Source organism: Planococcus citri, chromosome 4 (assembly GCF_950023065.1).
Source record: "Planococcus citri chromosome 4, ihPlaCitr1.1, whole genome shotgun sequence".
Classification (NCBI taxonomy): Eukaryota; Metazoa; Arthropoda; class Insecta; order Hemiptera; family Pseudococcidae; genus Planococcus; species Planococcus citri.
In genome coordinates, this window is record NC_088680.1 from 64,596,775 (window position 1) to 64,624,719 (window position 27,945).

The 27,945-nt window shown below is 34.9% G+C and overlaps 5 protein-coding genes across 16 annotated transcripts in view; 2 read left to right on the forward strand and 3 right to left on the reverse strand.

Moving 5' to 3' along the window:
• Positions 1-267: 267 nt before the first annotated feature.
• LOC135844441 (basigin-like) lies at positions 268-1,620 on the reverse strand. Of its 2 annotated transcripts, none has more exons than XM_065362656.1 (5): positions 1,433-1,620; positions 1,128-1,238; positions 824-1,027; positions 602-737; positions 268-439 (listed from the first exon to the last, which is right to left on the reverse strand). In XM_065362656.1, the coding sequence occupies exons 1-5, from the start codon at positions 1,521-1,523 to the stop codon at positions 418-420; spliced, it is 564 nt and encodes a 187-aa protein (XP_065218728.1). In that variant the 5' UTR covers positions 1,524-1,620; the 3' UTR covers positions 268-417. The 2 variants fall into 2 exon arrangements, with proteins under 2 accessions (XP_065218728.1, XP_065218727.1); XM_065362655.1 differs by having other exon boundaries at positions 268-448; positions 1,433-1,598.
• A 2,138-nt stretch (positions 1,621-3,758) lies between these two features.
• On the forward strand, positions 3,759-4,906 carry LOC135844442 (uncharacterized). Its single transcript, XM_065362657.1, has 3 exons — positions 3,759-4,163; positions 4,245-4,431; positions 4,516-4,906. Exons 1-3 carry the CDS (start codon positions 4,063-4,065, stop codon positions 4,729-4,731), a joined length of 504 nt encoding a protein of 167 aa, XP_065218729.1. The 5' UTR covers positions 3,759-4,062; the 3' UTR covers positions 4,732-4,906.
• Positions 4,907-4,996: 90 nt separating this feature from the next.
• On the reverse strand, positions 4,997-8,701 carry LOC135844439 (basigin-like). 2 transcript variants are annotated; one of them, XM_065362649.1, is made up of 6 exons: positions 7,608-7,806; positions 7,287-7,489; positions 7,047-7,157; positions 6,759-6,959; positions 6,553-6,688; positions 4,997-6,454 (listed from the first exon to the last, which is right to left on the reverse strand). In XM_065362649.1, the coding sequence occupies exons 2-6, from the start codon at positions 7,354-7,356 to the stop codon at positions 6,406-6,408; spliced, it is 567 nt and encodes a 188-aa protein (XP_065218721.1). In that variant the 5' UTR covers positions 7,357-7,489; positions 7,608-7,806; the 3' UTR covers positions 4,997-6,405. The 2 variants fall into 2 exon arrangements, 1 of the variants encoding a protein (XP_065218721.1); XR_010558528.1 differs by lacking the exons at positions 4,997-6,454; positions 6,553-6,688; positions 6,759-6,959 and having other exon boundaries at positions 7,608-8,701.
• On the forward strand, positions 7,912-13,422 carry LOC135844436 (uncharacterized). Of its 5 annotated transcripts, none has more exons than XM_065362645.1 (9): positions 7,912-8,053; positions 9,254-9,319; positions 9,385-9,644; positions 9,725-9,853; positions 9,941-10,026; positions 10,107-10,269; positions 10,357-10,475; positions 10,551-10,686; positions 10,757-13,422. In XM_065362645.1, the coding sequence occupies exons 2-9, from the start codon at positions 9,295-9,297 to the stop codon at positions 10,949-10,951; spliced, it is 1,113 nt and encodes a 370-aa protein (XP_065218717.1). In that variant the 5' UTR covers positions 7,912-8,053; positions 9,254-9,294; the 3' UTR covers positions 10,952-13,422. The 5 variants fall into 5 exon arrangements, with proteins under 5 accessions (XP_065218717.1, XP_065218718.1, XP_065218715.1 ...); XM_065362646.1 differs by lacking the exon at positions 7,912-8,053 and adding an exon at positions 9,032-9,143; XM_065362643.1 differs by lacking the exon at positions 7,912-8,053 and adding an exon at positions 9,033-9,147 and having other exon boundaries at positions 9,233-9,319.
• Positions 12,355-27,945, reverse strand: part of Trpm (transient receptor potential cation channel, subfamily M) — a 91,396-nt gene continuing 75,805 nt past the window's right edge. For 4 of the 6 annotated variants that reach the window (XM_065362635.1, XM_065362637.1, XM_065362636.1 and 1 more), the window contains 8 exons: positions 25,694-25,884; positions 25,100-25,362; positions 24,550-24,735; positions 24,081-24,437; positions 19,736-20,338; positions 19,206-19,597; positions 18,788-19,115; positions 12,355-14,973 (listed from right to left, as the gene is read on the reverse strand). In XM_065362635.1, the coding sequence (XP_065218707.1) occupies positions 14,662-14,973; positions 18,788-19,115; positions 19,206-19,597; positions 19,736-20,338; positions 24,081-24,437; positions 24,550-24,735; positions 25,100-25,362; positions 25,694-25,884 (2,632 nt within the window). In that variant the 3' untranslated portion in view covers positions 12,355-14,661. The remainder of the gene's footprint in view (positions 14,974-18,787; positions 19,116-19,205; positions 19,598-19,735; positions 20,339-24,080; positions 24,438-24,549; positions 24,736-25,099; positions 25,363-25,693; positions 25,885-27,945) is intronic. The other 2 variants (XM_065362640.1, XM_065362639.1) reach the window with 1 other exon arrangement.

Consider the following 27,945-nt stretch of genomic DNA (forward strand, 5'->3'; position numbering starts at 1 on the left):
GATTCGTGTTCAGCGCACAAAAATGGACCAGTATACCAAAATTCAGCTTTCTACCTCACTTTTCTCAATGGAATGCTAATTTTCCTAGACTAATTTCAGAGAAAATCAAATTTTTTTCGCTCATTTTTGTCAAAGTCGGTTTTTTTTTTATTTTGAAAACACACGTAAAAAATCGAAGATTTTTGATGAGAGTAAGCATTTGAAAAAAAAAGAGGATAGCTTATTAACACATATAAAATAAGTATGTTTCCAAAAAAAAGTAAGGAATCGATATAATATGAACTTTTTTTTTTTTAGCAAAAACAAGAAAATGATTTACACAACAAAAAATAACTGACGATAGTGAACTTGATGAAAAATTTGGACCCCAATTCTTCAAATTCTGTGGAGTTACTTTCAGTAATACTTGACGCTGTCTCAACCATCTGGGCTATCTTTTCTGCATTCGCTGAAAAAATTGTGAATAATAGATACGAGTAGGTACAAGATCATTACACCACTTTTTATAAAAAAATTACTCTCCATACGATGAAAAAAATCGAAGAATATTAAGTACTTAGGTAACTCGAAATCAGTGAAATGAGACGACGAGAAAACTTACGTTTCTGGCCCTTGGTCGCTATCACTTTCTTTCATTTTGGTTTTGTCTCGTTCCTTTTCGTAAATGAAGATAATGGTGCATAAGATGATCACTTCGGCGCAGATGCCCAAGAATATACCAAACGCAGCATATATGCCTAAAATAATAGCACGTTTGGTCGTAATAATATCGTTCAATTATATGTTCAATCAGGGTACCTATCCTACTTACAAAAATACTCACTCTTAATAACTCTAACATAAGATGATCCGTCCGCAGTACTGTTTCCGAAATCGCTGATGGCTGTACAATTGTACGTACCTTGATCGAGAGTTTTATTGGCGTTGCGGATCAATACTGTAGCATTTGGTATACCATTGAAAGGTTTCATTTCTACTCGATTGCCAGTGCCATTCACCAAAATCTTTTCGTTTTTATTATCATCAACTACACAATTCGATGCAAAAACTACCTATGTCAGTATTACGAGTAATACGTACGAGTACCTATTTTAACTAACGACCAGTTCACAATAAGGATCACTCACTGAATTTCCACATAACACTGCTAGCTTTACCAGCAATTGCACACGTTAAGTTGATGGTGTCACCTTCGACTACACTTAAATCTTTGACTACAGGCACCGTCACAGGTAATGCTAAAAAGAGAAATGAATCAATTAGCACGAAGAATATTGGACCCTCTATGAGTATGAACATATCTATACCTACCCACCTACCTACTTAAATAAGAACAAAAGAATAGCGCGCGATGCAGTTATGAAATTAAAAACTGTTTTACAATATCCACCTTGTATTTCGAAGATTTCTATAGGTAAGTATTTTTACTCACCATCGTATTCTCCTGAGACCTGTCCTACAGAACTGAAACACAACAGAAAAACATAAAACAAAAAAATAATACAAAACCGACGAAACTTCATTCTGACCAATATCAAAATAATCACGTAACGATGTAATGGGTGAAAGTAAAAAACAGATGGATGGATGACGAATGAAAATACTGACCATATAAAACATGAAGAGTGGGAGGCCTGATAAGCGAAATTTATAAAATGGAAATCTCGTACGAGAGGGAAGCTGTGGGCTGTTGAGCAAAGAGCGATAGTGCAGAATATTCCAACTGTCGAAAATACCTACGATGATAAATCGAAGGATGGAAAGTGAGAAACTGGCCGGCTTTAAAAATAATTTTCAATTTCGTAACAAGATCATTTAATTATTTTTTCACCATTTTAAAATCATTTTGCAGTATTCAGATTACAACTTCCATAAATTTTTTCGTGATTTCAATTATTTTAGCCAGTTTTTGGTAATCTTTTTTCCTTTAATGTAATTTTTAAAATAGGTATTTGAAAAATATAATCTAGACAATTTTTTTTGTGATTTTATGATTGGAGATTTTTTATGGATTTTTTCCCCCAAAACTTCGGTTCATTTTTCATCCAAGTTTAACAATTTTTGTACCTAAAAGTTTCTAGCTCCACTCGGTTCCACTCCAAATGGGGGTCAAAAAAAGTGGGAACTGGAAATTACAATATTTTTCGAAAAAACGAACTCGTCATTAAATCTACTAAAAAAGGGAAGAAAAATGGCGTATTCAAATGAGTACAACCACGATTTCAGATTTTTTTCTACCCCCTCCAATTTATCCCCCATTTGCTATTGAAAAATCAAACTCGAGGGGAGGGGGCGAACATATGAAAAATTCAATTAGGATGAACTCGATATTGACCGAGTATAACTCGGAGAGTACAATGACGATTTCAAATTTTTTCTACCCCCTCCAATTTATCCCCCACTTGCTATTGAAAAATTTAACTCGGGGGAGGGGATGAAAATATGAAAAATTCAAACTGGATGAACTCGATATTTACAAACTACGACTCGAGGAGTACAACCACGATTTCAGATTTTTTTCTACCCCCCTCCAATTTATCCCCCCTTGCTATTGAAAAATTTAACTCGGAGGGAGGGGGTGAAAATATGAAAAATTCAAACAGGATGAACTCGTTATTGACAGAGTATGACTCGGAGAGTACAATGACGATTTCAAATTTTTTTCTACCCCCTCCAATTTATCCCTCACTTGCTATTGAAAAATTTAACTCGGGGGGAGGGGATGAAAATATGAAAAATTCAAACAGGATGAACTCGATATTTACAAACTACAACTCGAGGAGTACAACCACGATTTCAGATTTTTTCTACCCCCCCCCCCCACTTATCCACCACATGCTATTGAAAAATTAAACTCGAAGGGAGGGGGCGAAAATATGAAAAACTCAAATAGGTTAACCTCGATATTGACAGAGTATGACTCGGAGAGTACAATGACGATTTCAAATTGTTTCTACCCCCCTCCTATTCATCCCCTCATTCTTTATCAAAGTATTGAATGAGATGATGGGTGTGAATGGGAGGGAGTAGAAAAAATTTGAAAGTGCTATTGTACTTACCAGGTCACACCAGGTCAATATGGAGTTCATCCTATTTGAATTTTTCATATTTTCACCCCCTCCCACCGGATTCAATATTTCAATGATGGGTGGGGGATAAATTGGAGGGGGTAAAAAAAAAATTCGAAATTGTCATTGTACTCTCCGAGTCATACTCCGTCAATGTCGAGTTCATTCTATTTGAATTTTTCATATTTTTACCCCCTCCCCTCGAGTTTAATTTTTCAATGATGGGTTGGGGATAAATTGGAGGGGGGGGGGGGGGTAGAAAAAAATCTGAAAGCGTGGTTGTACTCCCCGAACCGTAGTTTGTAAATATCGAGTTCATCCCATTTGAATTTTTCATATTTTCACCCCCACTCTATTTATTCAATATTTTAATCTTTGAGGGGGATAAATGGGAGGGGGGTAGAAAAAGTTTGAATACGCCATTTTTCTTCCCTTTTTTAGTAGATTTAATAACGAGTTGGTTTTTTCGAAAAATATTGTAATTTCCAGTTCCCCCATTTTTTGACCCCAATTTGGAGTGGAACTGAGGGGAGCTAGAGAACTGAGGAGGGTACCATCAATAGTTTCAGTAAAGGCTGCTACTTTTACTTTTTCATTTGAAAAAAAAAAAAAAAAAAAAAAAAAAGAATAAAGAAACAAATAGAGAAAATAGGTAGCTTTTTTACACGTAGGTAGGTAAGTAGAGAATATTTTTGTAAAAAAAAAGTAAGTAAAAAAATATGAACTCTTTTTATGCCGAAAATGATAACTTAAAACAAACAATGACTGACGATTGTGATTTTGAAAAAAAAAAAAAAAAAAAAACAGAATCAACATGTATTTGTTTTCATTTCAATTTTTCATTTCATCAATTTGAAAATACTAAATTTTTGCTGTACACGTGTTTCCACCCTCTAACGTTATTCTTCACACAACCGTTTTCTTCACTATTGATAATAGGTACATATGTTGAGTTGGTTGTAGGTTGAAAAAAACTTGGAACTTGTCAGTGATCATGGAGGCGAGTGTATCTGCTGAAGCATTTCAGCCTCTCGATGAAATTTTAGAAGACGAAGGCAAAAGCAAAACCTTGCCGAAAGAATCGTTAGCTTTCAGGTAAAATATTGGTTTTATCACGTGGGTCACCTACACCCGCGATGACGCACGTGTTTTTATCACGCTATTATTTTATTTCAGAAATCAGTACAGACTAGAGGAGTCATCAGTCGCCGAAAACTCGACCTCTGCAGTTTCTGGGAAAATTATAAAGCCAGATCCTCTCAAGAAACGCATTCCATTGCTCAATTCGTGTACTACTGCTGTATCGCAGGTGCCTGATGAAGAACTTCCGTTTGCTTTACAAATGGAACTGTATTTCAAGCGTGTAAGATATCATTGTGTGTTCTCTGATTTACATTGCTTTGAATTTATTTCATTGGCATTAGGTAATCATATTATTTGTCTATAGGTTGAGGCTCATTCTAAAAAGAAAAAGGAAAACCGAAAATTAACTCAAGCTACAATTAGAGAGCAGAGAACAAAATATGAAGATAACCTTCGTGTGTTAAAAACGAAAGGATATTTTCCACCAGATTGCGAGTTGGTAAAAGCGTTGGAAAGCACTGTCAAAGATATGGCAGAAATTGAGAAGGAACTGGAAATTTCGATCAATAGACTTGAATGATTTTAATGCATTTTGGACAGTCTACTTTCATTTTTAAACTGATGTTTAAACAATATTATTTATAGCAGTTTTTACCTAATTCGAATTTTATCACTTTTTTGTAATTTCCAACGATTTAAATGTTTACAGTGTTTTTATGCGATTTTAAACACGTTTTAATAAAGTTTCAAGCCGATGAATACTGCCACATTTTTTTGAAATTTTATCTGCATACGATATACATACACAAGGCAAAAACAACAACAAAAACAAAAACGAAAATAGGGTATTTTACATTCTCATTTACTTCTTGTCATACGAGAACAGTTTCGATACAAATTAAATCAGACAATTAAAATTCTTCACAGACAATGCTGAATTATTTAGATACAATTCAAATTACGTGGATTGTGGGTGAAATTTACAGAGAAAAAAATGAGCAGAAAATACCTTGTATGGGAAATGATGTAAGGATAAAGAATTACATCAGAGTCAAAATGTGTTATCAAATTACAGAATAAACATAATAGGTAAAGAGTAAGTACATACACGTACACTTGAAAAACTAATAAAATGGTCTATCACAAAATATCGTACGACATAGTAAACTCGAGAAAAACAGAACAATAACATAATAAGTAACGTATAATACAACACACGCATGAAAATACTCATAAAGTTGACGGAGAAATGATTAGAGAACTGAGTACCATCAGTGAATGCTGCTATTTTTTCATTAAAAAAAACAAAAAACGAAGAGGGTAAAAAGTAAATAGCTTTTTTACACGTAAAGAATATTTTTGTAAAAAAAAGTAAGTAAAAAAATATGAACTTTATAGCAAAAACGATGTAACTCAAGTACTTACACAATAAAAAAAGACTGACGAATGTGAATTTGAAAAAAAAACAAGGATCAACATGTATTCATTCCAATTTTTCATTTTATCAATTTGAAAATACTAGACTTTTGATTTTTCTCGAGTCATTAAGTACTTCGATTAATATTGAAACAATACAACTTTAGCTTGTATTTCAATTAACATTGGTCTCAATCGAACCACATTCTGTATACTTGACACGAGGAAAAATTAAAGAATATTTACAATTTTGAAGATGAAATTAAGACGATATTAGAGGCAATGAATCAATCGACAATATTACAATTCGCACTTCAACAGCGGTCAAATTTGAACAAGACGACAGTACTTCTCTGATAATTTCCATGTCAACGCATGAGTGCAACACTAATACCTATTTAATAGCTCTAGCTTTTTACAAGATGGGAGAAAAATTGTAATAATACACACGTACTTAAAATAAAACAAAAGGCATCAATCAACACGGTGTAGGGATGGTTAGTTCTTATGAAAATAATAAAAAATACGTAAGTAAGATAATGAAAAGTAAAATTTGTTACGTAAGAAGAGGAAGAAAAGACAAAAATGAATACCGGAGCAAACAGTACAATATCGAATAAGCAATGGGAAGAAAGAAAAGAACGGAAATGAGGAAAAAAACATAAGGAAAATAATATTTTAAAATATCAACAGAAGATATCGAACAATACGTAGGCCTAAATATTAAAGTGAGCAAACGCCTCGAATACGAAAATCTCAATTTAGTACGTATATATCACAGAAATGGTGAAAATTGGTAGTAATGGTAACGACGTGTTGAAAGCTCAATTTGGCCGAATTACTTTTGGTACCTGACGCTGTCTTGACCATGATCTGGGCTACTTTTTCTGCAATACGAACAAAAATTTTTAAAAATGATTCCACAATGAAAAAACAGAAGACTATTGACTATAAATTGGTGAAATGGTACGACGAGAAAACTCACGTTTCTGGTCCCTGGTCGGTATCACTTTCTTCCATTTCGGTTTTGTCTCGTTTCTTTTCGTAGATGAGGATAATGGTGCAAAAGATAATCACTTCGGCGACGATACCCAAGAATGGACCCAAAGCAGCGTATTTGCCTAAAATAATTATACGTTTAGTGGTATCGTTCAATTATACGTTCAATCGTCGTATCACAAAAATACTCACTCTTAATTCTAACATACGACGATCCGTCTGCAATACTGTTTCCAAAGACGCTGGTGGCTGTACAATTGTACGTTCCGCGATCGAGTGTCTTATTGGCGTTGTGGATCAATACTGTAGCATCTGTTACTCCTCTGAAAGGTCTCATTTCTACTCGACCATCGGTACCATTCATCAAGGGCTTTTCGTTTTTCTCATCATCAACTACACAATTCAAGTACACATTATTGTAATGCAATATTACGAGTAATACGTATGTAAGCTGACGAATAATTCACAACGATGACTCACTGTATTTCCACTGAACACCGTTTGCTTTACTGGCAATTGCACACGTTACGTTTAGGGTGTTACCTTCGATTACAGTGAAATCTTTGAGTATGGGTACTGCCACAGGTAATGCTGAAATAAGAAATGAATCAATTGCTACGATGAATTGAACGTTCCAAGAACGTGAACAAGAATAAGAGAATAGAATTTGGTGGCTTTGGCGTTATGAAATTGAAAACCATTTTACAAAATCATAGGTACCTTGCACTTCGAAGTATTCTTGGGCTATCGGTATGAGTTCTTCTTTATCAGAGACCATTTTCTTAAGCATAAGTTTGCAATGGTAAGACGCAACATCCTCTCCCTTAATCGAAGTCCATTCTATATAACTATCGGATACTTTTCGGCGACCTTCGTCTCCTGATTGTACAAGCGAGTAATCAGAGCCATTTTTCGAAGATTACCTAAAATTGAAAAGGAGCACGTTTAAATTTATAATAGGGTAAATTATTCAGCAACGTAACCGAACGAAATGAAAAATACAAATTTAAATTAAAATCCTGAATAGAAAGTTAATATTACCAGGCTAATGTGAGACTGCTGTTCAAAGAAAAGCCATCAGGGACACATTTCATCGATAATTTTACACCGTAATATGATTCGTCCAAAATACAATTCCCAGTGATTTTTGGTCGTCAAAAATATGATATCAGATACTGAAAGTATCATCGTCAATGGTTTAATGTCAACTGGGTTAGTGTTCGGGAACCGCCACCGCGGCCAGTGTCCCTGCGGCCTGCAGTGATGCGTTGAGTGGCGCTTCGTCCTGTTGCGCTGGTGCCAGCGTTTGATTTCTTAGTAATTGGGCTGCCCGTAGAATGTTTTCAATTTCTTTCAGTTTATCGTCAATCGATTTAATATACCCTTCAGTGGTATTAGTGATTACTTCTTGGTTAAAGATGTTAGTCGCGGTTTGGAATCCTAATTCACGAAATCTTTCAGCAGCTGTCATATTATAGTTGTCGTTGGTAAGTAATGCTTCCGTTTTTAGTGCTTCAATCATATCGTGCACTTGTTTCTTTTGAACTTTCATCGATTTCACATTCGTATCAATCATTTCTCCGAAAGTTACAGCATCATGTCGAATTTTTTCCGCATCTCTGAGCAACAGTTCGCAATTCTTTGTCGCGTCCAACAGATTTTGTTCGTTATCTACGAAATCGTTGCTTTTACTGGCTTCCTTTAATCTGGCATTTCGACTCGTAAATGTGATGTATGAATTAATCGTTCGGATTTCCTCGTAGGATAATGAAATTTTCGTATCGAGCGCAATCGATCTTTCCCTCAAGTTTTCATGACAGAGAAATGAATTTGATATCATCAATTCATAATCTTTTAATTGTTCCGTAAATGTTTTGCACTTATTAGTCTTCAATACATCCCAATCTTTGACAGAATCTTCAACCTTTTTTTCAAGGAATTTTGCTTTATCTAAGAATATTGTAACATGTTGATCCATCGTATTGTATTGTTTCTGTTACCTTTACTCGCAAGACACAAAATTATTCACAAAATCAGTCGAGAACCGTTCACCAACAACGACAACTATTAATAAAATTAAAATTTGAGGCTGCAATTTGCAAAATCAAATTTTTGATTTGATAAGTCTTATCAGATCAAAAATATTTTGATTGACTCTTGAGCGAAATTTTAGAATTGACAAGGTACCAACACTACCTGACCAAAGACATTAGTAGAGAATTTTTCAATTTTTTCATGATTGATGGCGATCCTTGCAACTAGCTGCAACCGGAATTGGGAATCTTTTATTCGCTTTTAAAAAATTCATTTTTAAAGTAAATTTTGACCGAATAGTGAATTGTTACATTTTGTTACAAAGTTTTCTTAATAAAAAGTAGTTTTTCATCTAAAATTGTAATGAATTATGATTTTATGAAATGTAGAAATTGATTTTGAAATTTACAAAAGCTCACACCCACGTCAACTTCACGGGGAGAACGGGGAGTAGTTTTCTTATCAAAAATTTTAAATTTTTGCAGTTTGATAAGGAAACTTCAGATTCAGAAGCTTGAAAGTTGAGTCGTTAAATTTTGAGCTGTAGGTTGGTTTTCGTAGTAATATAAAATAAAATATTTATTCGTTATAATCGTATTCCTGGCGAAGAGTACCACTAACAATTTATGTAGTTATTGGCTATGTTATTATAGCTACGAACGTTACCGAATACCGAAGTTAAGGAACTACCGAAATGTCTCAAGAAGAATTAAAACAAGGTACGTTAAACACAAACACGGTTTGATTCTCTAGTATTCCTCCTCAACGAATGTTCTTTTTATAGCTCGATTGATGTCCGAATCAACACCGGCCAGAAAAACGACGATGTCTGTCATTGGTAATAAAAGAAAGCGCGAAGAGGAAGAAGAGTCGAAAAACACCCAACTTGACTCCTCGGACATCGTAACTGAATCTCAATCGTTTTTGAAAAGAGATAGCAGAGGTATGGCCAAAGGTTCGTTATGGAACTGGCTGAAAATTAAACCCAAGAATGAAAACTATGGCGGTCATTCAGTTAAGGAAAGCGTGAATTTGCCAATCGAGGTATCTGAGGTCAAATAATGGTCGAATGTATATTTCAAAATTGGAATTTTTGTATTATAATTTTCAATTGTCTGTTGCAGAATTATGGGAGTTATAGTAATAAAGAATCATTTGCAACTGGTACGTCAAATAACAAATTAAACGAAGAAAAAAAAATCAAATTGGAGGAAATCCAAGGAAATGGCGAGGAAAAAGAACCACAGGGAAAAGTAAGTGATATCATGCAATAACCTTGCATTATTATGGGTGTTTGGTATTATGAAACTCCGAAACTATACGAAATATTTAATTTATAGGAAAAAGAAAACAAAAGACCGGTAGCGATAAAAGGAAAGCAAACCCAGATTATAGAAAAGACCAAGAAGCGAATTTCAGATTCTGAGTGGGTATTTTTTCATCATTTGCATGCTTTTGTATTTGATTTTTTTTCAATTTATTAGTTGCGTTTTTTAATTTTTGAAGAGCAACGAGACTATGTGATAAAAAGAAAAAAGAAAAAGCAGAACTAGGAAGAAAAAAAAGTGCATCCACTTTCTCAAAGTTTTTTTCAAGAAGTAAAAAAATTCCTGAAGAACAACAGAATACCTCCTTTGAAATCGATAGCGCTGTTTTTCCACGTATCAAAGTAATTATTCACACGCTCGTTTTTTTCTCTATTTACAAAATCTGTTGGTGGTATTTTAAAAAGATAATCATGCCGACTTGGTTGCAGGTTGAAGAAAACGTTGAACTTGCTGACTCTGTCAATATATCTTATGAATCGTTTCGCCCTCTTGAAGAAGTTTTACACGATGGCAAATCCTTACCGAAATCGTCAAACACGGCTTGCAGGTAAACTATTAATTTAATTATATAGGTCACCTACACGCGCGATGATGCACGTTTTTATCGTTATTATTTTCATAGATTGAAGGAGTTATCTAATGCAGAAATTCCAACATCAGTATCAGGTCGAATTTTAGAGACAGACCCTCTAGAGACTGTATCGCCAGTACCAGATGACATTCCATACGAGTTACAAATGGAGCAATATATCGAGCGAGTAAGATATCACTCAGTGTTCCCTGATTTACATCGCTTTGAATTAATTTCATGTTCATGTTTGTTTTTAGGTCAATGCCCATTCAAAGAAGAAATGGGAAAATCGAGAATGTATTAAAGAAACGGTTAAAGCGCAAAAAACAAGATATATAGATCAACTTTCGTTCTTGAAATCGAACAATTATTTTCCGCATGACTCAGAGTTGCTACTATCTTTAGAATCAGCGATCCAAACCTACGCGGAAGTAGAAAAGAACTTAGAGTAATGATGATATTATTTGACAAAAAAATAACGTAAACAAATGATAATATTCCCTTCTACACCCTCTCATTCTTCATTGAGGTAAACTAGATATTTTTTGAGGTATTTTGAATCAAAAATTCTAAAAAAAAAATTTATAAATGTTTGAAATTAATTTTTTAAACAATATTTTGTAAAATAGTCTTTAGTTTCTAATGTTTATTATTAATTGGTATTTGTGCTTTTAATACCCTATCCAAATTTATGACCTTTTGTTATTCGAAATCGATGATCAAATTAATATTCTTATTTTGTACTCTTTTTAGCCCATGGGACATCCAAAGACGCAGTATTCATTATGAGGATATTTGCAAAGATGTTATTTTCTTGCATCTTTTGTTATTATTCTGTACTTATTGTTTTTTTTTCATTTTCATTTTCGATGTTGTTTTTTTCTTTTGTATGCTCTGTAGATTTTTTATATTCCTTTTTATTCATTTATTTCCCTACGCAAGATAATTTTTATAATTCGTCGATGTATTATAGTCAAAAATATGCACATTTTCACGTTATTAAACTTGAAATTTTAATTAAAACCTTAGAAAATGCATCGAGAATATGTCTACGACTGATAAATTACTCATTAGGTGTTCATTTCCAGCATTAGACGCATTTCGAGTAAAGAATATCCTCGAAAAACATCAATTACAACTTCAAAATGACGATTTCACATATAAATATTACGTATACTGCGAACCCCCTCCGGATGCCCCTATTGTCTTCAAAGTTGTATAAAATCGTGATGATATTTCAAATTGATAATTTTTTTCAAGTTTTTAAGAAGAATCTTCATTTTCAACGCAACGTAAATAGGTAAGTATGTATACTTATTTTTACTCACCACCGTTTTCTTTCGATTCAACTCAATTTTTAAAATTTTGCACCCCCTCCCCTTCAACCCCTCATGGTTTTAGCGCCAAAATAATGCCAAATTCGTGTTCGGGAGGTTTAAAAATACATAATTTGATACCTCACATGACAATTTGATCAATTTTCAAATTTTGCACCCCCTCCCCGTGAGCTTCTCATGCTTTTAGCGCAGAAATAATGTCAAATTCGTGTTCAGGAGGTTCAAAAACATATATTTCGATACCTCGCACGATATTTAATCTCATTAGCTTCAAAAATCATCAAATAAATGGAGAAAATTGAAAAAGTATTTGCGATTTATCGGCCATTTTTGGGTTTCTCAACATGGAGAATCCATTGGTGATGTTCTTCTCATAATCGAATAATTATATAAGGGTGAAATCGCCGATTTTAAACGAAAATTATCAATTATCTCGAGAATTGAAGTGGTTTTAAACCAATTCGATAACACTAATATCGACCTATCATTCAATTTCCATTAAAACAATAAAAACAATACAGCAAACGAAACGTTTTATTATGAATATCGAAAAAAAAATCAATCAATTTACCGAAAATTCTGTCAACATTTTAAATGCATTACAGTAATTATCTAAAATTACGCATCAACTTCAACGTAAAATTGAATTAATTCATTCACCTAAAAAGAGAATCGTAACAGCGAGGACAATGTAAAAATTGAAAAAAAAAAGAAAAAAATCTTGGTAATAATGAATTAAAAATCGAGTAGGTACTTAAGTACACACCTATATAAAATACGTAAACAAAATAATCGTAATGATAGTCGTAGTAGAAGTAAATAAATGAAAAATAAAAATTTCAAAAAAAGGTATTTCGAATGCAAAATATGTTTGCTATTGGTAGATAGATAGGTAGGTAGGTACACAATGAATTGACAAAAATAACAAGAGAAATAAGTAAATAAATAATCAAAATAAGTACCGAAATAAAAATCACGAATGTAACACTAGCGTATATCTAACGCTTAGGTACTTATTACACACTTACAATACATACGCAATCATCATCAACCACATCGAGCTATCACTTAATATTTGTCTCGTATTACCACAACATAAAAATACACCTATCGTAATCCGGTAAAAATTACAAATACGCTTAGGTAGGTAGGTATAGGTAAGTTAAGTACATTCACAGATATTTTCGCTACTGGTTTGAAAAAAGTTGTAAAAAAAAAAAATAGATAGGTAGCTACCGAAAAAAATAAAAATGGGTATAATGGGAATTTGAACAACGATGATGATGCTATCTAATAATTATAATAATAAAATTAACAATATCACAGCGCACTACTATGAAGGAATAAAAAATCATAAATATAAACAGAATACGCATTTGCATGGATCTAGAAAAAAAAAATTATAGATATAGGTATAGGTAGGCTAATAATGTATACTTAAGTACACCTACTAAGTACAAAATAGGGTGTCCATGCGATCAAGCGACTACTTTTACGCTACTTTGAAAATCAAGAGTCAAGTCTCGTCAGGTAAAAATTGGTGTTTCAAAAATTTAATTAAAAAAAAAAAAAAAAAAAAAAAAAAAGGCATCCTGAGTATCAACTTAGACTAGGTTTTCTATATTCCTCTGAAGCAATTTGATTTAAAAAAAAAAAAAATCAAACGAGACAAGACCTTCTCAATTACTTTATCGACCCGCGATCCACAAGAAAAAAAAACACAAAAAAATAAAATAAAATTTCGTCTCGTAAGAAAAAAAAAATACACGAAACGATGTCAAAAAAAGGGGGGGAAAGGGGACGAAATACACTATAGGTAAATTAGGTATTAAGTAGAGATCTTATAATTTTATATTCATCGATTGCGCAACGATGACAATAATAGCAGAGCAATGGTAGACAAACGGATAACTAAGTACACTACGATAATCTACCTACAGAATAAATAAATTTATAATAATAATTATTATTATGAAAATTTTTCAACAACCATCGAATATCAGTGAATGAAAGATATGAAGAAAGAAATAGAAAAAAAAAATTAGATTGATTGTACTCAGCATTATTTTAAAGTAAGGGAAGAATCAGTTTCATCAAAATATCACGATATAAGACCACAATCATACTAGAGAAGGTAATAGACAGACAAAAAAATATTATCTATCGATCGATATGTTGAAAATCAATCATATCTACTTATATTGCACAAATAACACACGTGAAACTATCAAAAAAGAAAAAAATTGCATACGAAAAGGGATACAAATAAATAAAAGGGGAAAAATACATAAATGAGAATTAGGTAATTCAAGATACATAAAACACTGGTGCACTAAACCTTAGGCAAGCATAAAATATGTTCGATATTCTTATATAAATTGAAATAAAAAAATTAAAAAAAAAAATGAAATCGACAAAAAAAATTTTTAAAAAAAGGATAAGCCAGTACCCACTGAATTTATTGCTCGAAAAAAAAAAATACTGCGAGTCGATTCAACCATCGACATCGACCATTTTGATCCCTAGGGGAACACCATAATATAAAGGTGTGTATTTGAATTCGATTCAAATCTATAGATAAAAATAAATACATAATTGTTCGTATGTTTTATGTTCAAAATTGGTGAAAATTCAAGTAAAATCTACTTGAAAATTGAAATGGTGTTTTTTTTCTTCTTCAGAATAACATATTTTGAGATCTCGACAAAAATATCCTCTCGTTTTCTTTTAGAAATCGATTTTAAGACATTGTTAAAGACACAGAGGGATTTGTAATGACGAATAAAACCAATTATCGATAATTTTTGCAAAAGTTGTCTATACATTTAACAAGCTGTCTCGATGTTATCAGACAAATCATCATTTCTATGAGAATCGGTCGAAGGCATCTCGATAGAAAAATGCTGACGTTGTTGTTGTTGTTGCTGCTGCTGTTGTTGCGGTGGTGGCTGTTGTTGTTGTTGCTGTGGAGGTGAAGGTTGAACGTGAGACAATGATTCGGCGGTGAGAGTGACATCTCCGGAGGCAGAGTCGAGCTCAGCTGGATCAGTGTGAATGTCTATCTTGCCGGAATGTGTATCGTCGATGTCGGTTTGATTATCTCCAATTTCGATGGCGCCGCTTCGTTGCAAACGAGCCTGAAATTATTATGCCAAGAATTATTATGAATAATATACAATACAACAAATTGAAAAAAAAGTAGAGACTGAGGAGGCGTGGGGGGATACAGCAGGGTCGAATCGAAAAAATAAATCTATATTCGAACTCAGCGACCGCAAATTAGCAGGAATCGATATGTCACACTATACTTTTACAAACGTTTTTCTATGATGAAGGGGAGGGGGCTGAAGGGGCATAGCAGGATTACATCCGGAAAATATACGAAAATTCGAACTCGACGACCCCGAAAACCTAACAAACGACATATTACACGTAATTTTTAATTTTTTTGATTTTTACCAACGCTTGTAAAAGTACTGTTGGGGGAGGGGGAGGGGGGATTTAGAGGTGTCGAATCGAAAAACTAAGCCAATATTTGAACTCTTCGCCTTCAAATTAGTAACAATCGATATGTCACATCATTTTTACAATTTTTGTAAAATTTAGATTGAAATGAGGATGAGGGAGGGAGGGAGGGAGGGAGGGAGGGAAGGTCGTGTCTTCGAGTGGCGTTGAGAAACCTATTCAAAAATTAGGTGATGATGATGAAAATATTTTTTTCATCTCACTCAAAATAAAATCTAAAAAAATTGACAAAAATATTTTTTTTAAAACTTGAGATGTGAACAATCAGATCAGAATTCAGAACTAAGCAATTCCTGATTTTAATCACTTCTACAAAAAAAAACACTGATTATTTAGATCAGAAGAACTCTGATCAATCTGATCAAATACGGAAAGACCTGATCAATCTAATCAAATAAAAGAGATTTCTTATTCAGTTGATCAGATCTATAGAGACTGGTTTAGTCTGTTCAGACTAAAACATGAATCAGATTCAAAAATATTCAGAAAAAAGCGGATTGGTTCATCTGATTAGATCCAAGAGTCCTCATTTTTAATCTACATACTAAGATTTGAGAAATCTGAGTAATGTGATCAGATCTACGCAAAATCTCATCAATCAGATCACATCAGAAGAACCCTTATCAATCTGTTGAGATATAAACAAAATCTGATCAGATCATAAGAAATCAAATCCATCTGATCATAAAGGAGATCTTACTTATTTGATCAGATCTAAGAAGACTTGGATTGTTCTGATCAGATCCTGAAGAAACTTGATTGATGTGATCAGATTTGAAGAGATCTGATGAATCTGATCCAATCCCATCTGAAGACACTGGAGTAATCAAATAAGTAATCATATATAAAAATGATCTGATCATATGTGAAGAGACCTACTCAATCTGATCAGACTAAAACAGACATGATAAATCTGATCAGATTCGCCATTCGGATCTGAAGATGTCTGATAAATCTGATCCTATCCATCTGATCACATCAGAAGACACCGGAATAATCTGAAGAGGTCTGATAAATCTGATCAGATCTGAAAATTTCTGAATGAATCTGATCAAATCTGAAGATTTTTGATTAATCTGATCAGATCTGAAAATTTTTGATTAATATGATCAGATCTGAAGATTTTTGAATAATCTGAACAGATTTGAAGATTTCTGATTAATCTGATCAGAACTAAAGTTTTCTGATCAATCTGATCAGGTCTGAAGATTTTTGATTGATCTGATCAGATCTGAAGATTTTTGATTAATCTGATCAGATCTGAAGATGTCTGATTATTCTGATCAGATTTTAATATTTCTGATAAATCTGATCAGATCTCAAGATTTCTTATTGATCTGATCAAATCTACATATTGCCTATAAATCTGGTCAGATCTGAAGATTTCTGATTAGTCTGATCAGATCTAAAGATTTCTGATAAATTTGATCAGTATCAGATCTGAAGATGTCTGATAAATCTGATCAGATATCCGATTTCTAAGTAATCTGATCAGATTTTAAGATTTCTGATAAATCTGATCAGATCTAAAGATTTTTGATTAATTTGATCAGATCTCAAGATTTCTTATTGATCTGATCAGATCTAAATATTTCTGATAGATCTGATCAGATCCAAAGGTTTCTGATCAATCTGATCGGATCTAAATATTTCTGATACGTCTGTTCAGATCTAAAGATTTCTGATTAATCTGATCAGAATCAGATCTGAAGATGTCTGATAAATCTGATCAGATATCCGATTTCTAAGTAATCTGATCAGATTTTAAGATTTCTGATAAATCAGATCAGATCTAAAGATTTCTGATTAATTTGATGAGATCTCAAGATTTCTTATTGATCTGATCAGATCTAAATATTTATGATAAATCTGATCAGATCCAAAGATTTCTGATCAATTTGATCGGATCTAAATATTTCTGATACGTCTGTTCAGATCTAAAGATTTCTGATAAATCTGATCAGAATCAGATCTGAAGATGTCTGATAAATCTGATCAGATATCCGATTTCCAAGTAATCTGATCAGATATGAGGAAATCTAAAAAAAAAACTTGAATAATCTAATACCTAATATTTTTTTTTTTAAAAATGGAAAAAATCTGATTAGATCTAAAATGATTTAAAAGGAACTAGATTTGCCGAATCTAAAAGAAACTTAATTGATCTGATCAGAACTAAAAAATATCTGATTTTTCTGATCACATCTGGAGGAAACTGAATTGACCTGATCAGATCTCTAGAAAGATTCAGAAGAATCTTGATTGGTGTGATCACATCCGAAGAGACCTGAGTAACTTTCAATAATTCAAATAATCATAATTATCTCTGTATAAAAAACAACAACAACAACTGAATAATCTGATCAGATCTAAAGAGACCAGATCCATCAGATTTACGGATACCGGATCAAGCTGATCGGATCAAAACAGATCTTATTAATCTGATTAGATCTATGATCTAGAAAGATCCAGAAAAAACTTCATTGATGTGATCAGATCAGAAGAGATCTGATAAATGTGGTCAGTTTGAAATAAATCTAACGAAACTGATCATATCTGAAGAGAGCTGGTCAATTCGGACAAGATCTAAGCAAAACCTAATCAATCTGATCACATCTGAAAGAAACCTGGCCAATTGGCTCAGATCAGAAAAACCTCGATTAATGTGATTTGATGTAAAAAACTAAATTATGATCAGATCCAAAGTAACCTGATTATATGTAGAAGCAATTTGCTTAATTTGATCGGATATTATTTATCGAGACCAGATTTGTCTGATCAAATCTAAACAAAACACAACCAATCCAATCACATTTTGAGAGAAAAAAAACTAGATTGAACAGATTAGATCAGAAGAACCCTGATTAATCTTACCAAATAGGTATAAGTGAAACCTGATCAGATCTAAAGAAATTCGATCTAAGAACTGATTAATTTGATCAAATGTAAAAAAAAAACCTTGATTAACCTGATCAGATATGAGTAATTTTATATTTTTTCTCTCAATTTCCTGAAGGTTGAAGAAACCAGATCCATCTGATCAGATTCAATAGTCCTGATCAATCTGATCACATAATCTAATCAAATCTGAAAAGACCTTATTCATCTGATCAGAGATATAAAAAAATACCAAATCAATCTGATCCGATCTGAAAGGCAGAAAGGGGCCTGATTAATCTGAGCACATCCAACAGTCCTCATTTATCCGATCAGATCTAAAATTAGGTGAATTAATTTTCCATCTCATGAAACTCCCGTTAATAATGCCTTATTACTAAGTACATATCCAAATTTCCGACTACCCATCGCCTCATCCGACATCCCAAACTCTGAATCAGTCTCAGCCAAAACACCACTCCAGGAATTTCCTCACCAAGAGATGATAGGTCAAAGGCAGTAGTAAGCAACTTGTTTTTTTTTTCTCACCTGTGATCGCGAATCTTCATCAGATACCGTGGCGAAAAAAGCATTATTATCGAATCTAGCCATATCGCCACTGCCACCCTTCGCCATTCGATGTTGAAGCAAATCTTCCATCAACTGGTAATCGCTCTCTTCGGCATCTCTCAGCGTTTCCTTTTCCAAGAAAGCCGCCATTTCGGAATTGGACATTTCAGACGCGTGCCTAGTGCGTTGTTTGGGAATAGGTGGATGGTTCGTTGAGCTGCTCTCGCCCCTTCTCGGAGGCGACAGTAAACAAGGAGACCTCGGAGGACTCAGCAGGCCATAAATGTTTTCCAGCTCGTCGGTAATACTGAAATGACAAACAAACCAAGGTAGATAAGTGAACTGCAATCAGATACTAAATTCGATCGTAGAAAAAATTATGAGAAAATATTCAAACCTCGTGTATTCGGAATGCATAGCCATCAGGACGGATCTACCGCTCGATGGTGGAATTACTTTGATACGTGGCTCGGCCCAGGTCACCGATCGTTCCCGTTCAGGACCACAAATAGCCGTACGCGAACTACAAGGCGCCATCGCCGCTTCGGTGATCGAATTACAAGAATCCGAACGAGTCGAACCCAATCCTTTGATGACGCCGCTACCGTCAATATTGGAGATGACGTCGGTCGCCGTCAACTTGTACTGATCCAGACATCCTAACGAGCCGGACGCTCGTTTCATTTGCACATCATCGAGGGTCGTCGATCCGTCTATCAACGTTCGCGTATTATCTTCGCCGCCGTCTAGCGAAAAAGACGTTGTTTTCTGCCTTTCGGACGATATTCTCTGAGAAATTCGAAAATCATTCACGATTTGAAGACGAGCAACGTGTTACAAGAAGAAGACAAAGAGATTTCTACGACAGGGCGCTTAAAAGACAAAAGAATCGGCTGAAACGTCCAGATCGATTAAATTCTCACTCACCTGCGCAGCCAGAAGCGTTTTTTCCACGTCTTCGGTAACGATGCTACTCCTTTTGCTACATTGGCCATCGTCTGCAGTAGTGACAACAGCAGCAGCAGCGGTGGAAATAACGAGAGAAGATTCGCGTGTAATCGGAATTCCGCCAATGTTCGTAGGATCTTTGCTATCTTTTAGCTGACGAGTAACGTCGCAAGTGTAGAAAGAGTCGCTCGTGATACTCGGTCGTACTTCGGTCATTGAACGAACTGGTCCTTTGCGCCGGACATTTGGAAACGGCATTAGCATCATGTTATTTCGGGCGAAAGTGCCGCCACCTCCGCCGCAGCCGCCGCCTCCACCACTAGCTCCACCACCGCCACCGCTAGTGCTGCCACCGCCGCCGCCGCCGCCGTCTGACATTTCGGAAAATATTTCGGAATGCTCGCTGGTGTGTCGCATTCTTTTGAACACGGACGAATCTAATCTCATTTCGGGGATGGAATGAACGTCGACGCCGGATTGGCCGATGTTACTGTGAGCTGACATGAATCGGTGGATTACGCTTAGCGAAGACAATGTCTGTTCCGATAGTTCTTCCATTTTACGGATTCGAAATTCTAAGCCCTAAAAATGAGAAAAAACAAAGTAAAGGAATTAATATTATTCATTATCAACTTGCAAACAACAAAACACATTTAACTTTACAATAGTAAGATGGTATGAATGGATCAGATCACTGATCAAGTGATCAGGTCTGGTCAGAATTCAGAATGGATAAGGAAATGCACAGATTCGACCTGATTAAATCGGCCCAGATCAAACAGATAAAAATGGCCCTACGATGGGATCTCATGAGGTGTGGTCAAATCAAGATGGATCACAGGAATGTTGAAAAAAAGGTTCAATTCTTCTAATATCTGAATTTTAAAAATTTGGAAAAAGTATGCAATAAATCCTCGTCATTATTGTGGACTTGAAAAAAAAACGGTTATTTTGATATCATGTCATGTTTAAAAATTAGATCAGACTTTTAAAATCTCACAAAAAAAAAAAACAAACAAAAATAGATCAAATTACAATACTAAGAGCATTTATCTGATCTTACAATATTTGATCTGACTTTCAAGAACTTGGTAAATACCAAGTCATAAGAATTTGAAACAATATGTAAGTAATTAAATTGCTGAGAGGTCCAACAGGTAGACAGACGACCGACCTTGAAAAGCCAGATGACAGACGGGTCAATGACCTAAAATGACGAACTGACAGACGACAATGAAGCAGATAGGTAGACATACGATCTTGGAAAGCCAGAGAGACACATAAATGACCTTAAACAGCCAGAAGGCAGACAGACATGTCAATGACCTTGAGAGAAAATATACTGAGAAGTCGAAAAGACAGGTCAATAATCATAAGAGACTAGACAGATGACCTGGAAAAACCAGACAGAATGATCTTGAGAGGCTATACAGACAAGTCAATGACCTTCAGAAGCCAGACAGATGGGTCAATGACCTTAAGAGGCTAGCTCTGCAAACCAAAGACATTGTAAAGCTGGACAGGCAAGTCAATGACCTCAACAATCCAGACAGACGATCTTGGAAAGCCGGAAAGACAGCTCAATGACCTAAACAGGCTAGACAGGCAGACTTGGTAAGACAGACATATGGGTCAATGACCTTGAGAGGCTAGATATGCAGGCAGATGACCTTGGAAAGCTGGCTAGAATGACAGAGCGTCTACTCATTTCTGGAAATGATTTTCCCTGACTTTTCCAGGTTTTGCAGACCAATTTCTCAAATTTTTCAGATTCTTGAAAAATGAATTACACATGCGATCAGGTGGGTGGGGGGGGGGGGGGTAATTTTTTTTAAAACATCATGAGCTCCAAATATCGTTAATAGATCTACAGTTGTGCCCTTTTTTTCCAAGCATGACTGTGTGCTCAATAGGGTGGCCCTTATTTTAACTTGATGCGGACTTTTTTTTGGGGAGGGGGGGTTTAGTGGCAAAAATCAAGATTTTAACGTGCTGAGCAAGATAGGCGTTCTGTTAAAAGAACAAAAATTGTATGGACAATTCGCATTCAAGCATAGACATAGACACAATGAAAGAACATCATTTTTCAAACACTTTTAAAAATTATAAGTATGAAGAAAATACTTATTGGTTTTTTTGAAACTGATGGTATTTTTTCACATGGGTGACTTTTCGTCTTTTTATTAATGATATCTACTCATGACTCATAAGTTGATAAAATGCCAAACTTCAACAATTTTTGCAAAAAACAAGACTTGAGAATTTGGAAATTTATGACAAAACCGTAGAGCAAAAAAATTGCCTGAGCAAAGCAAAGATCAATTTTTTCAATATGAGAAGTAGAGAAATCTATTTGAAGTGACCTTTCTGAAAATGTCCTGACTTTTGAGTAAAAAATGCTGTAAATTTCCAAAATTCTCTGACTTTTCCAGGTTTTCCAGGTTTGTGGGCATCCTGAATGACCTTGAGAGGCTACCCAGACAAGTCAATGACCTTAAGAAGCCAGACAGACCGGTCAATGAACTTGAGAGACCAGCCATGCAAACCAAAGACATTGGAAAGCCAGACAAAACTACCTTGAGAGGCTTGACAGGTAAGTCAATGACCTCAGGAAGACAGACAGAGGTCCTGGAAAGCCGGAAAAAACAGTTCAATGACCTAAAGAGGCTAGACAGACAGATGGGTCAATGACCTTTAGAGGCTGGACAAGCGGACAGATGACCTTGAAAAGCCTGGTAGACTGACCTTTAGAGGCTAGACAGACAAGTCAATGACCTTGAGAAGCTAGACAAACAGGTCAATGACCTTAAGAGGCCAGTCATGCATACCAAAGACATTTGAAAGCCGGACAATACTACCTTGAGAAACTGGAAAGGTAAGTCAATGACCTTAAGAAGCCAGACAGACGGGTCAATGAACTTGAGAGGCCAGCCATGCAAACCAAAGACATTGGAAAGCCGGACAAAACTACCTTGAGAAACTGGAAAGGTAAGTCAATGACCTTAAGAAGCCAGACAGACGATCTTGGGAAGCCAGAAAGACAGTTCAATGACCCAAAGAGGCTAGACAGGCAGACATGCGTCCTTGAAAAGACAGACAGATGGATCAATGACCTTCATAGGCTAGACAGGCAGGCAGAAGACTTTGGAAAGATGGATAGAATGACTTTGAGAGGCTAGACAGGCAAGTCAATAACCTTAAGAAGTCAGACAGATGGGTCAATGACCTTAAGAGGTCAGTCACGCAAACCAAAGACATTGGAAAGCCGGGTAGAATGACCTTGAGAGGCTAGACAGACAAGTCAATGGCCTTAAGAAACCAGACGGTCGATCTTGGGAAGTCATGACAGATGGGTCAATGACCTTAAGAAGTCTGGCAGTCGGATAGACGACCGTGAAAGGGCAGACAGAATGACCTTGAGAGGCCTGAAGACAGACAGACGACCTTGGAAAACCAAACGAACAAAAAGTGGGTTCTTGAAAATTGTTGTGAAAATTTATATCCTGGGAATCAAAGTTTTTGAAAATGAGGATCTCAAACTCAGGGTCTGCAACGGTTTTTAAAAATCGGGTGCTCGAAAACGGAAATATAGCTGATCTGGGTCCTCAAAAATGGACTCTTCTAAATCGAGGTCTCAAAATTAGGATCTCGAGAATCGAGTGATTCTTGAAAATTAAAGTTCTTGAAAATCGAGGTACTTATTAAAATCAAAATCAGGTCATGGATCAAGGCATTGTCTGAAAACCGATCTAATCAAAGATGTGTAAACAGGTTCAATGATGGTATTCGATCAGGTCTGGTCACATTAAGATGGATCAAACCAATTGAATGTTCACATCTGATCAAAGTCTAAGCATGCTCGTTGATTTTGAATTTGATAAGGTCATCACTCATCAGGTAATACCGAGATGAATCCAAGGAAGCTCCAGATGTGATTTGATCAAAAATCAAAAAATCCCGTATAGCCAGATCAAGGGAATATCTAGATCTGATCAGATTACACATTTCTAAACGGATTCTGAAAACGTTTCAACCGTTCTGATGATCAGGTCTCATCAAGCATAGTCAAATAAGAATGGATTTAGGGAATGTAAAAACCTGATCTAATCAAACAGATCCGAACAAAAATCTGATTATTGGATCTGATCAGACCTGGTCATATTAAGACAGATCCGAGAAATGCCCACATCTGAAATGATCCAATCAATCAGATCTGCAATATCCGTTCAGATGAGCTCAGTTCAGAATTCAAATAGGTCAATTTCCATGATACATGATTTAATTACTTCTTATTTCTACTAATTGAAGTAAAAAAATCGCTCACCTGAATAGTAGAATTTTGATTATTCTCTTTCTGATTAATATCCTCGACTTTCTGCTGAATATTTTCCGCTCTATCGGCCGTCTGTTTGATTTTCTCTTCGGTCGACATTTGTAATTTGGTCTCTTTTTCTCTAAAATATCCTTCAACGCATTCTTCTTCGAAATCGTACAACTGCTCCAAATCTTCTTTATCGAGGAACAATTTTAAACCGTTGTCGTAAGTTTCTTGAACACCTTGTATTTTACGTTTCAAATACTTCAACAGGAAGAAAACATGCGAAAAGAATATAAAGGGCGGTGGAAGAGTAGGCTTCTGCTCGTATTCCATGACGACGGTGAAACGTTGAAACATCCACACCTAAGATGAAACAAAATATCACATCAATACCAATCAACTCTTTTCATCAACGAGGTTCTTAATTCACTCTGAGTCAGTCGGAATTTCATTCCATCCAGTAACTTACTCTTACCTGATGCGAGATGGCGTTCACTTCGATGAAAATATTGTTGAATACAGCAATGAGTAAATTTATTAGCAATATATTAGCCACCAGTAAGTATACGGCCATTACTATGGGAGGAATCCATCTGCCAACTAGACAAGGCACCATATTGGGATCTTTACCACATTCAGGGTCAATTTGATCAGCAAACACCTAAAGAGCAGAAGAGCAGAATCCCAACATCGCTGATACCCAAAAATCTTTCACTCGTAAAATGAAAATAATAAAAAGCAAATCAAAAAATAATGGCAAAATAAATCAAAATATATCATCCATTTGGAGATGATAAAACAGTGGCGTACTCTATGTTTTCAAAATCACAGATTACGAATTTGACATCAAAAATTGTGCATAAAATCGGTTGAAAATTGAAATTAGGTTACATTATCGGTGATACTGTAACTTAATTTCGATTTTTCACCTCCTCCCACCTGCAACTCCACACAATTTTTGTGGTCACATTCGTAATCTGCGATCTCGAAAGAAACATATAGCACACGATAGGTAGTTTTATCACCTGGGCTGGATATATGCTGTGATTTTTCATTTTCGCCGTTTTGACTGATCTGTTGGACCATTGTGCGATGGCGCTACTGACCTCGCCGTATAACATGAAGTATGGCTGGAAGACGACGTTTTTCGCCAGAGTCCAGCTGGGTTCTTCGTTCGGATTTAAAATGGATTGTCGACAAACTCCGAAGCTCATCAATACCACCAACAACAAGACGACGAAATAGATCATATTTTTTACCATTTTTCCCATCATAGTAACCAGTGGACCTGTATGCAGGACAATTTTTTCAAGTAGAAAAAAATGAAAAATTGAAAAAATACAGATGATGAAAAAAAGAGAAAGTTTAAATTTTAAAAAAAGGATCAATGAACGATAAAAAAATTGAAAAATAATGGTTACTAAAAATTAAAAAATTGAAAGTTAGACAAAAAAAAAATGAGAAAAATTTAAAATAAACATCAACATATCTTAGAAAATGAAGACCCAACCCAACAATAGAACAGCAAAAGACCTCAGGTATTCCCAAAAATTTACATTATCATCAATACAAAAAATTCAAAATCGTATATAGGTTGATCATCTAGAATAATCACTCACCTAAATATTTATTGACACCGAGAATATTCAAAATTCTCAAATACCAATAAATAATATCAACGCAATAGAGAACACGGCCGACAGACTTTGATGACGGTTGCAATCTTAATGACAATCCGATGAGAAAAAAAATGATGGCGCTAGCATCGCACGGGTTCCACATATTCCACGCCCAGACAGCAAATTTATGGCTAAACAAAAATAAAATGTCGGTATAGTACACTGAAAAAGAAAAAATGAATGTATTCTAGTCCTACTTCTAAGAATACTATTAATACATAATACATAAATACATAAATAAATGAATGACTTTCTTGGAAGGAAAATATGGCACCTAATCAGCATCAGATCAGGAAAATGAATGTGTCTGAGCAGATCTGATTTATATGCGCTTATCTTATCTGATCAGATCAGATGCAGATATTCCTTGAATTGATCTAGTTTGATCTGACCAAACCTGACCAGCTTCCAGTATTTCTTCCTAATCTTGGTGGTGGATGTGATCAGCATCAGATCAAGAAATTTACAGTGAGCAGACTCGAATTTAAAATGCACATATCTGGTCAGATCAAATCATATCCACCCGAGATTAAAGTGATCAGATCCAATCAGACTTTTTCGATTCAGACCTACATGATTAGATCAGATCAGATTTGGGCATTCCCTGAATGAATCAGAATTTAGTTCAATCAAAACATGATAAATTCCATCATTTCCCGCCTCAAGCTCAATGGTGGATCTGATCAGCATCAGATCAGAAAATTTACAGTATCTGAGCAGAGTTGATTAAATAAACGCATTTATCTGATCAGACCAAATAAGAATAGGCCTACATATAAATGCAAGGGAAATTATCAGATCAAATTTGAACATTTCCTGAACGAATTTAGTTTGATCTGATGATCTGACCAAACTGATCAAGTGATCAGATCACATAATCTCACTCTACGCTTATTGTCGGATCTGATCGGCATCGAATTAGGATAAAATGGCAGTCCTCATTTAATATACAGTATGACACAAAAGTAGTGCTCGGTGGCTTCTGTTTTCAAGTGGAATGTGCTAGCGAGATGAATGAAGCGGCGTTGAGTAGGGAAAAATAAGAGCTTTCAAAATCGACCTCGAAAATTTCAGGCCCATGGCCCATGCACAGGGTGTCCACAAATAATTGAAAAACCGGTTTGGTCAAAAAATTCAAACTGGTTTTTATTGGCGCAATGTATTCTACACACTAAGGTGACAAAAATGTGATATGAATTTTTTGAAACCATGTTCATTAATTTGCAACCAGATAACAAAAAATATCCAAAAATTGTAGATAGAGAAAAAAGCTTGAAACAAAAGTTGTAGAGCGTGAAAAATTGAACCATTTTTGCTAATCAGATTTTGAAACCGGTTCATTAATTTGCAACCAGTTATCAAAAAATACCCAAAAATTGTAGATAGAGAAAAAAGCTTGAAACAAAAGTTGTAGAATATGAAAAATTACACAATTCTGTCTGATCACATTTTGAAACCGGTTCATTGGTTCGCATTTAGCAACCAGTTTTTGACAATCACCCAATTTTTTTTTTAAGCCTGGTACACATGATCCAATATATTTGACAAACTTGATTTGTCAAATCAAATTGAATTTAATCAAACATATTCGGTTGTGTGGATGCTCTGATGATGTCTTTCTCAAATTTTTAACGTTTTGTTGATCAGAGACACCATAGACACAACTCTGAAAATAATTCTGAAAATATAAATAATTTCTATTTTCATAATTGGTGTCATCGATCAACAAAACGTTGAAAATTTGAAAAAAAAACTTAGATTATCAGAGCGTTTACATGATCTAATATATTTGACTTTCCATGCAACCAAATCTATTTTGATAAATTTTATCAATTTGACAAACCTGGTTTGTCAAATATATCGGATCGTATGTACCAGGCTTTAGTCTCTTGTTCTTTGCCATTGTCTTCTCAGGTGATTTTTTTCAAGGATGAGTTAACAATAGGAAAAGGAAGATTAGAATTTGTTATGCTGATTTTAGAGATTGCGTTTTGAGCTTTGGAGGCAGTACAAAGAATTGAAGCATACGTTTCCAAAATGCACCAAGTCCATTTTCAAAGATTCTGAGGTTGCAAGGCTATCTAGCATAAAGTTGCGGGCCAAAATGGATGCTTTTTTGATATGTTGTTCCCAAGGGTCTTGGCTACAACATATCAAAAAATCAGCCAATTTGGGCTATTTCTACGTTTTCA

What these genes read in the sequence shown, in the direction of transcription:
- LOC135844441 (XM_065362655.1), bottom strand. Translation starts at nt 1,523, where the DNA reads ATGAAGTTTCGTCGGTTTTGTATTATTTTTTTGTTTTATGTTTTTCTG. An exon ending in CAGTGTTATGTGGAAATTCA is followed by an intron (nt 1,028 to 1,127) that starts GTGAGTGATCCT and finishes CGAATTGTGTAG; the next exon opens with TTGATGATAATAAAAACGAA. An exon ending in AGCGACCAAGGGCCAGAAAC is followed by an intron (nt 449 to 601) that starts GTAAGTTTTCTC and finishes CAATTTTTTCAG; the next exon opens with CGAATGCAGAAAAGATAGCC.
- LOC135844442 (XM_065362657.1), top strand. Translation starts at nt 4,063, where the DNA reads ATGGAGGCGAGTGTATCTGCTGAAGCATTTCAGCCTCTCGATGAAATT. An exon ending in AAAGAATCGTTAGCTTTCAG is followed by an intron (nt 4,164 to 4,244) that starts GTAAAATATTGG and finishes ATTTTATTTCAG; the next exon opens with AAATCAGTACAGACTAGAGG. An exon ending in TGGAACTGTATTTCAAGCGT is followed by an intron (nt 4,432 to 4,515) that starts GTAAGATATCAT and finishes ATTTGTCTATAG; the next exon opens with GTTGAGGCTCATTCTAAAAA.
- LOC135844439 (XM_065362649.1), bottom strand. Translation starts at nt 7,356, where the DNA reads ATGCTTAAGAAAATGGTCTCTGATAAAGAAGAACTCATACCGATAGCC. An exon ending in AGAATACTTCGAAGTGCAAG is followed by an intron (nt 7,158 to 7,286) that starts GTACCTATGATT and finishes TTCTTATTTCAG; the next exon opens with CATTACCTGTGGCAGTACCC. An exon ending in ACCGACCAGGGACCAGAAAC is followed by an intron (nt 6,455 to 6,552) that starts GTGAGTTTTCTC and finishes TTCGTATTGCAG; the next exon opens with AAAAAGTAGCCCAGATCATG.
- LOC135844436 (XM_065362645.1), top strand. Translation starts at nt 9,295, where the DNA reads ATGTCTCAAGAAGAATTAAAACAAG. An exon ending in AAAAAGAACCACAGGGAAAA is followed by an intron (nt 9,854 to 9,940) that starts GTAAGTGATATC and finishes TTTAATTTATAG; the next exon opens with GAAAAAGAAAACAAAAGACC. An exon ending in AAGCGAATTTCAGATTCTGA is followed by an intron (nt 10,027 to 10,106) that starts GTGGGTATTTTT and finishes TAATTTTTGAAG; the next exon opens with AGCAACGAGACTATGTGATA.